The following is a 15,476-nucleotide window of genomic DNA, read 5'->3' as shown; positions in this document are numbered from 1 at the left end:
GCCATTTTACACTCTGAACTAGCTTTCTCTGTCTCTCTCTTGTACCTTTGTATGTACTTTTCCCTAATCATTTGTAAGTCAGTCCGCTGTTGTGACCTGACCCACAATACTAATACAACTATCAGTGGACGTAGGATGTGCTACTTTAGCGTCCGAACCACTTTAAAAAGCTCTCATTATTGCATTTGCTCTACACGTTATCAATACCCACGTGTGTCTCTTGGCCAACCAACGTTACGCACGTGTCGATTAGTTGGTGTCAAAATCACGCATCAACAGAACTTTTTCTAAGTTGGTAAAGTTAAGCTTCTTCAAATTGCATTTGGGTTCATTAAAAAAGGGAAGATTATCACCAACCACCTCTAAAGTTTCATTAATAAATGGATAGACTAAACAACATATTCCCACCCAAGGTTGAGCGAAATCCTATGCTAATACCCTTGGTTTTATTTATTCCAAATACCCACCCTTAATTTAACACCATTTCCTTTATTTTAACAGTAAAAGGGCAGATTGGTCTTTCTCTCTTTTTTTTTTTTTTTTTTTTTGTCCTCTTCCCTTCCCATTTCTTTCCCAAGTACGCCTCCTCCTCCCATCTTCTTCCTCTTCCCTTTCCCACCCAAGGTTTAGCTAAAGCCTAAGTTAATACTCTCTGTTTCATTTATTCCAAATACCTACCCTTAAATTAACACAGTTAGTGACTATTGGGTTTTGACGGATGTTATTACTAAACTGCCCTTCACCCCATTCCAAACCACCATGGCACCACCATAGCCAGCCAAACCACCACCGCACCACCATAGCCAGCCAAACCACCACCAGAACCCATTCCAAACCAACCCATCCCAAACAACCACCATAGCCATCGAAACTACCCCATTCCAAATCCCACAGCCAGCCAAACCACCACCACCACATCCCATTCCAAATCACCCCATCCCAAAACCACCACAGCATCCAAACCACCACCATAGTCGGTCAAATCACCCCATTCCACACCCAATAGCAACCACAAAAAATCACACCATTTCAATAAGAAAAACAAAAAAAACATAAAACAAAATACAAAAGCAAAAGCAAAAGCAAAAAACAAAATAGAAACCCTAGGGAGAATAGGCTTAAATCGATGTTGAAATGTGAGAAATCGAGGATGGAAATCATGGGGTTATTGGAGAGGGCTCTTTGATGAGTTAAATGGTGGGTTTGATGAAGATTTTTGGTGATGGGGCTGCCGGAAAGAAGTTGGCGGAATGCGACGCTTGAGGTGAAGGGTGATGGTGAAAAGGGGAGTCAAGGTGGTTGAGGGGGCGGGTTGGGATGGTGAGGCACCGGGGAGGAGGAGGTGTAGAGGGACAAAGAAGAAGATGGGAGGAGGAGGAGGAGGCGGAGATAAGGAATAGAGGGAAAGGGAAGAGGAAGAAGATGAGAGGAGGAGGCGTACTGGGGAAGAAATGGGAAGGGAAGAGGGGGAAAAAATAAAGAGAAATACCAATTTGCCCTTTCACTGTTAAAATAAAGGAAATGGTGTTAATTTAAGGATGGGTATTTGGAATAAATGAAACCAATGCTATTACATTAGGATTTCGCTCAACCTTGGGTGGGAACATGTTGTTTTAGTCTATGAAAAAGTGCTTTCACATATTGATTGTTGGAAAGCTAACAAAAAATTCCACTATTGGCGATGAAGAACAACAAGCAAAAAAGGAAAAGCTAGAGCTAAAGTTAATAAATTTCTTGACTAATTATCATCAACTGAACTTTTTCTAAGTTGGTAAAGTTAAGCTTCTTTTTGCATTTGGGTTCATTAAAAAAGGGGAGATTATCACCAACCACCTCTAAAGTTTCATTAATAAGTGGATAGACTAAACAACATATTCCCACCCAAGGTTGATCGAAATCCTCTGCTAATACCCTTGGTTTTATTTATTCCAAATACCCACTCTTAAATTAACATCATTTCCTTTATTTTAACAGTAAAGGGGCAGATTGGTTTTCTCTTCTTTTTTTTTTTTCCCCTCTTCCCTTCCCATTTCTTTCCCAAGTACGCCTCATCCTCCCATCTTCTTCCTCTTCCCTTTCCTTTTCTTCCTTATCTCCACCTCCTCCTCCCATCTTCTTCTTTTTCCCTCTACACCTCCTCCTCTCCGGCGCCTCACCATCCCAACCCACTGCCCCCCCGACCACCTTGACTCCCCTTTTCGCCGTCACCCTTCACCTCAACTGTCGCACTCCGCCAACCTCTTTCCGGCAACCCTATCACCAAAAATCTTAATCAAGCCCACAATTTAACTCATCAAAGAGCCCTCTCCAATAACCCCATGCTTTCCGTCCCCGATTTCCCACCTTTCAACACCGATTTAAGCCCCCTCCCTAGGGTTTCTATTTTGTTTTTTGTTTTTGCTTTTGTTTTATGTTTTATTGAAATGGTATGATTTTTGGTGGTTGCTATTGGGTTTGGAATGAGGTGATTTGGCTGACTGTGGTGGTGGTTTGGACGCTGTAGTGGCTTTGGGATGGGGTGGTTTGGAATGGGATGTGATGGTGGTGGTTTGGTCGGCTGTGGGATTTGGAATGGGGTATAGTTTGGATGGCTATGGTAGTGGTTTGGGATGGGTTGGTTTGGTTTGGAATGGGTTGTGGTGGTGGTTTGGGTGGCTCAGGTGGTGCCGTGGTGGTTTGAAATGGGGTGAAAGGCAGTTTGGTAATAGCATCCGTCAGAACCCAACATTCACTAACTGTGTTAATTTAAGGGTGGGTATTTGGAATAAATGAAACCAGGAGTATTAACTTAAGTTTTAGATAAACCTTGGGTGGGAATATGTCGTTTACTCTAAATGGATATTTCTATCCACTGTTTCAATCAATAACACAGGTTTGAATTTTAAGAAAGGGTTAGAAAGGAATATATGCCCTTTAAACGCCCTTAGGTGACAACTATGACAATAGCTGATAGAGACTCTTAGATATATTATTCAATAGATATTGCGTTCATTCCCCTCGATTACTAATAAAGGTGACTATTGGAAAATTTACCCAGTCGTTCATTTCATGGTCTCGGGTGATTAGTAAAGGTGCGCACAAGCTAGCTCGGATACCCCTGATCACTAAAAGAAAAAGACATATACACCCTTTAGCAGTTAGTTTTCGACAAATTATTTTACTAGTTTTTTAAAACAAGGTCCTCAGACTCTAGGAACGAAAATGTAAATGTCTCAACTTTATTAAAGAAATAATTAGAAAGCACATTTATTAACTAATTCCATTAATTAAAAAAGCTAAAAGAATTTATTTTGATAAAAGTAATTAAGTAAAATAAAATAAATGTTATTTTACTCCAGTTTTCGATTACAATAACTGAAATAAAATTTTCATAAATGTTATTCTTAATTAATTATATATTACCCAATTTGAAGAAATAATCCTTTAATGTTAAACTAGCAGAGAATTAATTATTTAGTGCATTGTGAGAAACGTGGAAAGTGAAAACTAAGGCCCTTCCATCATTCAATCAGGACTCGCCCTTCCGACAATAAAGAGAAAAGATAATGAACTCATTGATTTTAAAATATTATATATTTATTGGAGATGATGAAACAAGGCAGACTTCCGCAACGTTTATAAAAAGTATTGGTTCCACCATTATTGCAATTTGCAATAATTCTCGCCCAAATGAAATGCAAAAGAGCCTAAAGCTAAAGTTATAAAATTTATAATTCCAAGGAATGAAATAAGTCGACAAATATTACTCTAAATATGTTTCAAGGCCTACTTTAGAAATGATCTAAAGCTTTTAACTTTATTTAACTTTAATTGAAATAAACCTTTAACGTTAAACTACAATTTAATTTGTTAGTGCGGTGTAACAAACGAGGAAAGTGGGACTCAGGCCCCTCCATCATTCAACTTTACTAAAGTATCTTTACTGTCCTAGCAATCTTAGCTGTCTCTTTGCCTCACTCCCATTTGCACATAGTAAAATACAAGAATGCAAGTTTTACACCAATGAAACATTAAGGGAATAAATTAAATAGTAGGGACTTACATACAATTTTTAGGGATATTTTTATTAGATTTCAAACTTTTGGACACCAGTTTAACTTGCCAGTCAAATCGGTTAAACCGATCAATCCGAGACTCAGCCACTTTACCAGGTTTCACCCCGTATTGGTTTTTAACACATTGAAAGTAACATCCATTAATTTTTTAGAGCCCTTGCTCTGAACATATATACAACCTACGTTTCTACATGAAGTCATGAACATGATGGAGCATCTGAAACTATATAATCTTAACAATACTACAAGATAAAAGATTCAATAGGAAATAGTTTTAGTTTTTAGATTTTCAAGGTATATTGATAATCCAATTTTTCATAGTGATTTTGCATTGAATTTCAATAGAATTTAGGATACTTTTCATATGTATTACACCATAATTGCTACTTAATTCACTTAATTGTGCTTTGTAGGTTTAAACGATGATTGTGAGCATAAATGATGACTTTAAGCATAAATAACATAACTTGAGCTTGTTAAGTCAGAATAACCTGACTTCAACATCTTTGGAAAGATAAGAGGCAAATCTACAACTTTCATGCTTTGGATTTTTCCTAATTCTGACTGAAAAATGGTGAAAACTTGGCTTGAAGTTGTTAACGACACGTCTGCGCACTGAAGAAGATGTATTTTGGAATGTGCTTCAATATTTTTACGATAACTTGAGTTGTAGACATTGGATTAGGATGATTTGAGTTGCTTTTAGTTCTAATTTCATGATTTGAGTGTTTATTTGTATGCTTATTATCTTTGGATGCCTGTTCACCATTCAAATGATGTGTTGTTCACGATGAGACTGAGAAATGATTCATGATATATGCTTATTGGGATAAACACAATAGATTGAGCAAATTAATAGAGATAGATAAAAGCGATCTATGAAATTTAGATAAAATTCCATGAAGCTTAAAAAATTTAGATGTATTAGACTTCAATTCTTGGGTTTGGAAGATTAATAGGAATGAGTGGAGTGGTATAACCTGAGAAGGAGTACCAAACATATTAGAAAATTCGATTTTCAATCAAGAAATTAGAACTTAGGTAACATAAGCTATAAATTGAACAAGCATAACTAGGTGAAATCAACACCTTAACATTTTTTATCATTGTTTGACTCGTTTGAATAATGGGTTTTGCTTTAGTTTCATTGTCATTCTTTGCTATTTTGTTAATTTGTAAGTAATTGTTAATTTTCTATCAATCCATTTATTGTTGCTTCAATTAATATTATAACTAGAGAATTCACTGGTCAATACATTATCCTCATGGGAACTATAGTTCATCATTTTATTACTTCTTACAACTATTGCATTTGTATTTTAACATCACCAACACACATAAAAAGTGCTTGAATAGATTATCCTTTAAAATTAGCCTATAAAAACATTAAATGTAATGTTTATGGTGATCAAGAACTTTTAAGACACAACTCGGACATGAACTCATAAGAAAAACAAAAAGCATAAATTTTCAGTCGTGGATATCTTATAATCCAATGGATGTGAGAATGAATTTGGAGATACTGTAGTTATTTTGTTTGCCACCTCAACAAGTCTTGCACCGTTGGATTGTATTGAATCCACGGTTGAAAATTTGCGTAAAAAAATTTAAGTTAAAAGATCTCATCCTATATATAACCCAAGAAGCGACTATTTTGGCATTTATTGGATTAGTCAATGGAAAGTCCAAATATAGTTGATTCTTGGACTACTAGAAACAAGAATCCGAATAGTTGCTTCTTGGGTTAATCAACACAAATGGCCACTTCGGCTATAAACAGTTAGTTCTTACTTCTTAGGTCCAAATAATTGTTTCTTGGGTTATTCATCACAGAGGCCCAAATAGTTTCTTGGAACCTTCAATTAAAAGTGACCAAAATTAATTTGTCCACCTATGGTTACCTGAAAATTACTTTGGTACCCCTTGAACAAAAAACCATCAATGTTCCACCCTTCGCTGCTCAACGTTAATGGATTTTGTTATTAGAAACAACTACAAGCACTATAATTACTATAATACCCCTGATACTTTGATTTTGATTATTTTAATATTAAATAAATAAAGGATATTGACTTCTAAATTGTTTATATATACAAAATTTAATAAAAATTCTTAAACAAATAAGCTGAAACTTTGAACTTTAATTAATCTAGATAAGTTGAAAGATCAACAATCGATTAAAAAAAAACTGTCAACAAAATATTGAAAAAAAGAACGAGTAGAAAATTATCGATAAACATAAAAAAAAAAAAAAAATCAAACGTAGATTACAACTTCATCTACTCCATATCAGTGTTCTAAAACCCGGATCGGTTGGTTCGACAGGTCAGACCGTCGACCGGCCCCTTCTCCATCTGGGGACACCTAAAGCGGTTTTAGCCATTAGCTTGATTGACCAATTGCACCAATGGAATAGTGTCAAACTGTTGGTTCAACCAGCTTAGTGGCTAAACCAAGTTACTAATATCCATCTACAGCCTGTTTTCGATGCCCGTTGCACCCACCTTACACCACCATTGGCATCACTTTCACCTCCATGAAAAAAATCCTCTAACATCTCCGGCCAAGTGCGCTTGCTGATCGTATACCGTCATCCACCTGGTGGCTCACGCGATTGCTTGTCTTCAGGCTGATATCCAGCCGCTTTTGGCGACAATCACTCCACCTAACACCACCATCACTGCCACCTCCTTCTGCAGAATCTTCACACCAAAACCCCCTTCAAAAAAGTCGAGGGAATTGAACTGGAATTCCTTCTCTCTCTCTCTCTCTCTCTCTCTCTCTCTCTATATATATATATATATATATATATTACACACACACACAAAAGAAGAAAGAAGGAAAGGAAGAAAAGGGTTAAGAGATTAGTTGGATTGAAATTGAAAGTCAAGAAGAAGAGATTGATTAAAAAAGATTTGAAGCTTCTTCTAAGCTTGCAATTTTTGGATCAACTTTACTTTTCCTGTTTCAGTTTTTCTTCTACTGATGCATTTTTCTATTGGATAAATCTATCCTTACAAAGAAGTTTACAAAGTAACTTACAAAGTGAAGGAAAAAACAAAAGAAAAACGGAAAAAGAGAAAGAGAGAGAGAGAGAAATTATGAAGATGAAGGGTGGAGATTAACTTTGTATGCCTCCTTTGTAGGCTTCTTTGTAAGAATAGCAACTCCCTTTTCTATTATAGTCTTCCCCGGATTTGGGCTTTGTTGGACTCAAAGGTGTGTTTGGACTTTTCTCTTTAAACTGATTTTGCTTTTCTATACTATAATTTTTAAACTATTATATATACTTAAAAATTAATATTTAAAATAATCATTTTTTTTATAAAAATGTTTCTTGTGATATTTTTTTGACATAATATTTAAAATCTATTTTCAAATATAAAAATTATGGAAAATAGAAAATGACATGGGCTCAAATCTGAAAATAAACAGGCCATTAACTAGGCCTAGGCCGAGAATTGAGCTGAGGCTGGTTCATTTAAAAAGTTGCATGTAGGGGTGTGTTTGCTGGATTACAAACCTATAGGGACTGATGAGAATTTCTCAAGAGTATGTCTGTCAAGTTTCATACTACGGTTCTATGTTGACGTCACCGGTCCGACCGGCCATAGACTATCATTTAATTTCCTCAAACAATAAATTCACAACAACATTCTCAAATGACAGAGAATTCATTCCACGACCAACAACAACAATCATATTCTCCCAGGAATCTAGTAACGAGCACAACATCATAATGGCTTTATCATCATCGAATTTAAATTTATACCCATTGACAACAACTGTCCCATAAGCGTATTAAATGCATTCAAGTGTGTTGAAAACGAATCTCTCTCATATGCAAATTATACAGCTTCTTTTGTAGAAATAGTTTGTTGACAAGAGACTTACTTTGATAGAGAGATCCTGGTTTGTTCCAGAGATCTTTTGCAGATTGTTCACCCAAAACATTCACCAACACAAAATCTGCAAGACACTTTCTAATCAAGCCTCGCGTCTTCTAATCTTGTCGATCCTATTGTGTTGTCTTTGATGCGGACCCTTGATCTGCAGATGCTGAAGTTTCTTCCACCGTTGGTTTTGAATCTTCAATAACATGCTACAAATCTATGTCAACAAGTAGATCCTCCATCTTAAGTTTCCATAACTCAAAATTATGTCCTTCGAAATTCTCGACTTCCAAATGTGTTTGACCAATCGACATCTCTCTAGAAAATGACTTATTGTTTTCAATCAAGAAAAGATTTTAACTACGAATTGTAAGCTCTAATACCAAATGTTGAATCCGAATCCAAACCATGCCACAAGTAAAGAATAAAATAATAACAGAACACAAACAATTTACCCTAGTTCGTTCCTTTTCAAGGAACTAGTCCAATATTCAAATGTAGTAGTGATTTGAAATCTACAGAATACAATAATGAAAAGTAAGCTCACTCTTTTCTATCTATTCTTTAGTATATCTCACAATAGGTTTTCCACTGCTACCTTAGGTTAACAATAAACATAATCCCATATGGGCTAAACTCTCATAGGCCCAAATATTTACAAACCAATAACTAGCCCAATTACTAATTAGACCCTAGAGTGCATTAACATACACTGATAATCTGTACAAAGTATGAATGATATCCAACATGTTGGATGATCAACCTAGTAGGGTTGACATTGTTGTTAGACACGCCGCTAGCGAGAGAGACAAGTTTTGGCCGCTGACTACCCTATAGGTCACTTCTAATTTTTTCTTTAATTTAAATTTTAAAAAAATTGTTACTATTTATTTAAAAATTTATTTATTTTCAATAATTAGATTATTTAATAATTATTAATACATTTAATTCGGTATTATAACAAGCATACGATACCATTATATTCAACCAAATCATTCCATCTTATTGTCTCTAATCTAATACGAAAAAAGTTAGTTAAGTCTTGTGCGTTACACCAAATACACCCCATATGGATCTACAAACCAAACAAAATGCTTAGATATATGAAATCAAATACATAAAGAAGTTAGGTTTTATATGACCTTTTATATTATATCATAGAACTTAATTAAATTCAATGAAGCTAGTTTGAAAAAAAGATGGGTTATATTATATAGCATCATTCAAAAACTATTCTTAAGAATATTTTAACTTATTTAAAATAATTTTTTAATAAAATTTATTATATACTTAATATACGAAAATTAAAATCTATATTCAAATTTTATATAAAATATTGCTTATGTTTTTTAATTTAAATCTTTAATATAAATTCTAATATAATCTATATAATTCTGAAGCCCACCCTTGCTATTGATTGTCATGTGAATTCCACGTGGGATGTCACATATGATCTTAAGAGTTCTATTAATATATGATTGTCATGTAAGACTTCAGTTGTAGCTCTAAAATTGTTATTTATTTGTATTAATAGGCATATATTGTGCATCCTAAGGTCTAAATTAAAAGATATATAGATTCATATTAGTCTTTTCATATTCACCTAAATATTAATAACAATTAAATAGTGACATTCAAAGGTCTAAAGAAAACTTTGTTTATATATATAAATTCATATTTGTCCCCTCGTATTCATTTAAATTCAATCGATTGATATTGTCATTATATGTGTTGTTAGGGCTGTAAACGAGCCGAGCCGGCTCGCTCGGCTCGATAAAAGCTCGATAAAGGCTCGGCCTGATAAGGCTCGGTTCGACTCGACTCAAACTCGGTTCGTTAACCGAGTCGAGTTCGAACACAGTAAAGCTCGACTCGTGGGCTCGCGAGCCTAGCTCAGCTCGATTAAGCACTGTACACTTCACAGGGTGTTTTGGTGATTTTTTAAACTATTAGGTATTAAACTGATATTTTATAGTAAAAAATGTTTTAAAAAATGACAGTTACCCCCCTCCCCCTTAATTGCAAGTTTGAAATAACACGATATTGCAAAACAGAGTGTCAAATTCAGTTCCTGCCCTAAATCCCAAATCTCCATCAAAGACCCAAATCCCAAATCGCGAACCAAACACTCTGAAAACTGAAATCGGTAATCTCCGTCGCCATCTCCGATCTCGACAACCGGAAAAGGAGGCCCAACACTCTGAAACTTCCAGGTTTGTTTGTTTTATGCTTTATTACAAACTGACATTGTTTTATGGATTACTACAGTTACCGTGTATCTTATTTTTCAGCTACAAACTGACATTGTTTTTTTATTTGAAGATTTCTTGTTAAGAATTTTGCCTGGTGATGAGAAGAAAATATCATAAGCTTTTTCACTGTTTAATGCGGACACGTTGGTAGAATATTAGTGATAGGAGGCCAAAAAAGTGCTTATAAAGGAGAATATTTGCATAAGTTATTCATTGAGTGATTTTGTAAAGGATTTGTTTGGGAGGTTGCTAGCTCCTCAAACTGCTAGCTGGGGTTTATTTTCTTTTTCTGTTTCCTTTATTTTGCTTCAGTCCTTTGAATATTCTACTTCATCTTTATCAATATATTTCAGCTATTACATATTTGCTTATTCTGTGGTTGTAATCTTGAAACGGTGAGTGTTCAATTTGCTGGATGTGTGATTAAAACCCAGGTCTGTATCATAGGACTATGCAAATTTTCTTTCTTCTGTTTTTGGAAAAGAGAATAATTATAGGAGATATTCGTTTTGTTGAGGAGAACAAATTTTAGAAGAAAAGTAGGGGCTGCTCAAAGTCAATGATTTGTCCTTAAACAAGAAGCTGGATGTTAAATTTGCTGCAGTCTTGATAAGCCCTTTTTAAAGTAACTCTAATCCATTCTCTGGACTCTTAGAGGGATTTCTGTGAAACTAAGCATCTCTATGAAAGATCGTATATTTGTTCATTTTGCTATCTGAAAATTGCAATTGAAGTCTACTCTCAAATTTGAAGGAAAATAAAATGATATAAGATATACATAAAAGTCAGTGATGATGATAATGTGACTGATGATTATTTGTATTTAGGGCCATATTTGTTTGATGTAGGTTTATTTTCTTTTTGTAAAATTATATATTGTTTGAGCCCAGTTTATGTTGTATCTAGAATTTTGTTACTAAGAGTTATAATGCAATTCCAAATAGACTAGTTTGTATTTATTCTGCTACAGAAAGTCAAATATTTTTGGGATTTCAAAATAATTGAACAATTTTCTACATATCTATGTGAAGAAACTGTGAATATTATTTTTCTCTGGGAAAACATCCTTTGTCAGAATCAATGGTCACTATAGACTATAGCTCATTGACAGCTCCAGGTGCAATTGTTACTGTTGTCAGAGGTATATCCTCTCAAATTATATTGCATAGTTCTTCTTCACAAGTTAAAATCTATGGCAAGCAATTTCTGTTTCTCAAATTGCAACTTGTGATTTTTTTTCCTAGATGAATAATAAGTCCCTCTGAAATGGTTACCACTGGTTTAACGAAAATCAATGTGATTCTGCATGATCTTCTGAATTCAATATTTATTGATTTCACATTTGTTATTGAGTTCTGATGTTTTTATACTTGGAATCTTTTTTCTCTCTTTCTCTTGGAAGTTTATATATATATATATATCAGCACTTGCATAATTGCATTGATTGAAGAAACCCTTTTGGGTATATATTTTTGTAAAATGAATATATATTATGTCAATTATATATTATTTTAACTTTATGATATTGTCTAACAATAGTGGTTAATTCATTTTTCAATTATAGGTATGGCATCGGGAGACAATTCCTTAAGCACCCCTACATTGGATGACGTCGACGATTGTGTTACAGTAAGAGTAGTCGATCGGCATAACATTTATGGAAGCTCAGGTGGTACCGAGCAAAGTGTGAGTAGCCCCAAAAATGTTGAGAATGATAATCAACTAGAGAGGAAGAAGAGAGCGAAGACATCAGCTGTGTGGTCAGAATTTACAGAGGTGGTTCTCCCTAGTGGTATAGGGAAGGGAGAGTGTATTCATTGTAAAACAAAGTTGAAAATCACTACCAGTGGAAGCACAACACAATTCAACAGACATTTGAAAAGGTGTGCGAAGAGAACAGCTCACTTAAGGCAACAACAAATAAATTTCCCCCCTTCCAATTCTCAGGGTGGCTCTAATGTCTTGCCTGCTCTACGGGGCCAATTCAGTATGCTGAAGATGAGGGAGTTTATTGCACATTGGGTGCTGATACATGAGCATCCATTTTCTATTGTGGAGGAAGAGGGGTTGAACAACATGATGAAGTACTGGATTCCTGAATGGACTCCGATATCCCGTAATACTTGTAAGAATGATTGTATGAAAGTGTTTGAAAGTGAGAGACAGAAGTTGTTGACCTTATTGAAGGGTGTTAGGAAGATAAGTCTGACCACAGATCTATGGCATTCAGGCAACCAGAGGATGGAATACATGGTTTTGACTAGGCATTGGATTGATGATCATTGGAAGTTTAATAGACGGGTGTTGAACTTTATTCATTTCCCTCCTCCCCGTTCTGGTGTTGCCATTGCTGATGCAATTTTCAAGTGTTTGATGGATTGGGGAATTGAAGCTAAGGTCCATACGATATCGGTGGATAATGCTTCAAGCAATGATGTTGCATTAAAAGTGTTGAAAGATAATTTCCAAGCTATGGGGAAGCTCATATGTGGGGGCAAGATGTTTCATGTGAGGTGTTGTGCACATATCTTGAACCTGGTTGTTCAAGATGGTCTTTATAAGATTAGAAACATTATTGAGGACATATGTGATACTGTGTCGTATATCAATTCATCAGAGAGTAGACTAAAGGTGTTTGAAGAGATTGTTCAACAGCGACGATTGCCATTTCGCAAACTTATTCTTGATTGCAAAACGCGATGGAATTCAACATATGATATGTTGACAACGGCAATGCAATTTAGGCGTGTTTTCCCTTGTTTGAAGGAGAGGGATTTGAGTTATCAATATTGTCCCAAGAAGGAGGATTGGGACAAAGTTGAGAAAATTTGTCCTATTTTGAAGGTGTTTAGTGCTGCGTCGAATATGATATCAGGGAGTGATTATCTGACATCAAACTTGTTTCTAAAACAAGTTTGTACAATAAAAATTATCTTGGATAGTAAGAGTCGGGATGGAGATCAGTTTATACAGACCATGATTTGGAAAATGAAAGAAAAGTTTGACAAATATTGGGGAGAATGTAATCTATTGATGGGTGTGGCTGCTATTTTGGACCCCAGATTGAAGATGAGGGTAATTGAATGGGCGTTCCCTAAGATGTATCCTCAGGCTGAATCGCAGGCAAATGTGGATGTTGTTCGAGATGCCTTGTATGAGGTATATAGGGAGTATGTTGATGCCAGTAAAGCATCGACAGCTGCCCGCGCTTCTACATCTACAGGGGGTGCAATTCAGGAGGTTGGTGAGGGGTCAGGGGCAGCGGCAGAGATGGCGGATAATTGGGATGATTTTAGTGAGTATTTGGAGGTGGTTGAGACAATTGAGCCAACGAAATCAGAGTTAGACTGTTACCTGGGACAGGGATGCCATAAATGTGTTGGGGATGCTACGACATTTGATGCTTTGACCTGGTGGAAGGCTAACTCAACAAAGTTATCTATCTTGTCTACCATGGCTCGTGACATATTAGCCATTCCTATTACTACGGTTGCTTCTGAGTCTGCTTTCAGCACCGGCAGTAGGGTTATTGACACGTACCAATCGTCGTTGGCTCCCAACATGGTGGAGATGCTCTTATGTGGATGTGACTGGAGCAGGACATTGAATGGGGTGAAAAAAGGATGTAAAGTAGGTTACATGCTTATATTGAATATTGTTTTTATTAAATTTAGTTATTACTTTATATTTATACTAACTAAACTTAAAATGCTCCTCCTTTGTCATTTTCAGGAAGAGCAGCAACCGTTGGAGATCAACCTTCCTATCCCATAAGTTTCTGGGATTCAGTGCATGGTTTGGCTGTGGTAGGAGACATGCATAGGTAAAACTTTTATTCCTTTTGCTTTTGTTTCATGATTATACATATTTTTTTCTTGTCATAGTTACCTTAAAAAATACTTATTAAATTGAACATTTTCTAGAGGCAGGGGGAAATTGTGGCTTTCATCAAACACAAGCCTACTACAGTCCTACTGGTGGATAGTGATTTTGATTGGTGGATTGTATATGTACTCCTAAAAATGTTATTTGTATATATTCAGAACTGTTTTTTGATTTTGTAAGGTAATAGACATTTTGTAATGCTCGGAACTGTCATGGTTAATTCAACATTGGATGTTAATATGAAATGTTGTACGCAGGCAGATTGTTATAAAAAAGGGGAATTTGGCTCGATCAAACACGGATAAATGGTGGTTGATCAAGCCTTATCGAGCTCAAGCTCGCGAGCCGGCTCGAGCTCGAGTCTCAATTTTGAGGCTCGTCAGACTCGAGCTCGACACTGTTGTAAACGAGCCGAGCTCGATAAGTCAAAAGCTCGGCTCGGCTCGACTCGTTTACACCCCTATGTGTTGTTATTCAAGATTTAATATATTGTTGGAATTGGTTTGTCTTTTTATTTGTTGATATGTTCCTTTCTAATGCTTTCTTTGTTGATATGTTCCTTTCTAATGCTTTCTTTGTATCTTAATTTACAGACTATGCACAGGAGCAGGAGATGGAAATTGAAACGTTAATGGAAGCAATACTTATGGATGACTTCAAAGGTGTGTGACTTTTGTGCTTTTGGAAATCTGTTCTTAACTATCCTTTATGTCGTCATTTTACTTCTCACCACTCCTAATAGGTGCTTCCTGATAACACTATCTCCACAGGTACTTGCATAAACTCCTCCTCTTAGTGTAGTTTGACAATTTATTTTTTTATCACATGTCATGGAAACTTCACAAAAGTCCATTTCCTTCTATTGACGTTTTTATTTTTGTTTCTCGAAATGAATGGGAAGGAAGAGCAAGAGAGAGTTGAGAGAATGGAGGTGGAGGAGAAGGATAAGGAGAAATTGGTGCTTATGTGGGGTTACTTGTCAGGAGCGTTGCCGCAAAGGTCGCCGGTGGTTGTGAGGTTACCCGCGACAGCGGGATCCGCGTGGAAGGACGTCTGCGGTGGTGGTTGCGGATTCACCATGGCCATTTCTGGTGCTTTTTTTCTTTTTTTGAAAATAGTTTGATTTTTAAAATTTTGATTGATTGATTGTTTGTTTTAAAAAGATGTGTTTTCTTTTGTTGCATTTGGAAATGGCGTTACTTCTAATGCTGGTGAAGTTTTGTTTCTTAAGTACATTTGCCACTGATTGGTTGCTGAGAAAATGTGGCAATGGGGAGAAAATAAGTGTTTGTCTGCGTGTTTTGCCTGTTTTGATGGAAACTGAAATTATCTAAGCTGAAGTGTGTGATTTGCTGTCAATTGAGTGGGGGGTTTTGTGTTATTGGGTCCAA

At 35.8% G+C, this 15,476-nt stretch overlaps 1 protein-coding gene across 1 annotated transcript; it reads left to right on the top strand.

The window, feature by feature from the left end:
* Positions 1-11,280: 11,280 nt before the first annotated feature.
* LOC116130608 (zinc finger BED domain-containing protein RICESLEEPER 2-like) lies at positions 11,281-14,755 on the top strand. The gene is made up of 3 exons (XM_031416334.1): positions 11,281-11,341; positions 11,765-13,825; positions 14,679-14,755. The coding sequence occupies exons 1-3, from the start codon at positions 11,281-11,283 to the stop codon at positions 14,753-14,755; spliced, it is 2,199 nt and encodes a 732-aa protein (XP_031272194.1).
* The last annotated feature ends 721 nt before the right edge of the window (positions 14,756-15,476 follow it).

Source organism: Pistacia vera, unplaced genomic scaffold (genome assembly GCF_008641045.1).
Source record: "Pistacia vera cultivar Batoury unplaced genomic scaffold, PisVer_v2 Contig1060, whole genome shotgun sequence".
In the NCBI taxonomy this organism is placed as follows: Eukaryota; Viridiplantae; Streptophyta; class Magnoliopsida; order Sapindales; family Anacardiaceae; genus Pistacia; species Pistacia vera.
Note: the sequence above shows the minus strand (reverse complement) of the source record. Positions and strands in the feature narration are given on the sequence as shown.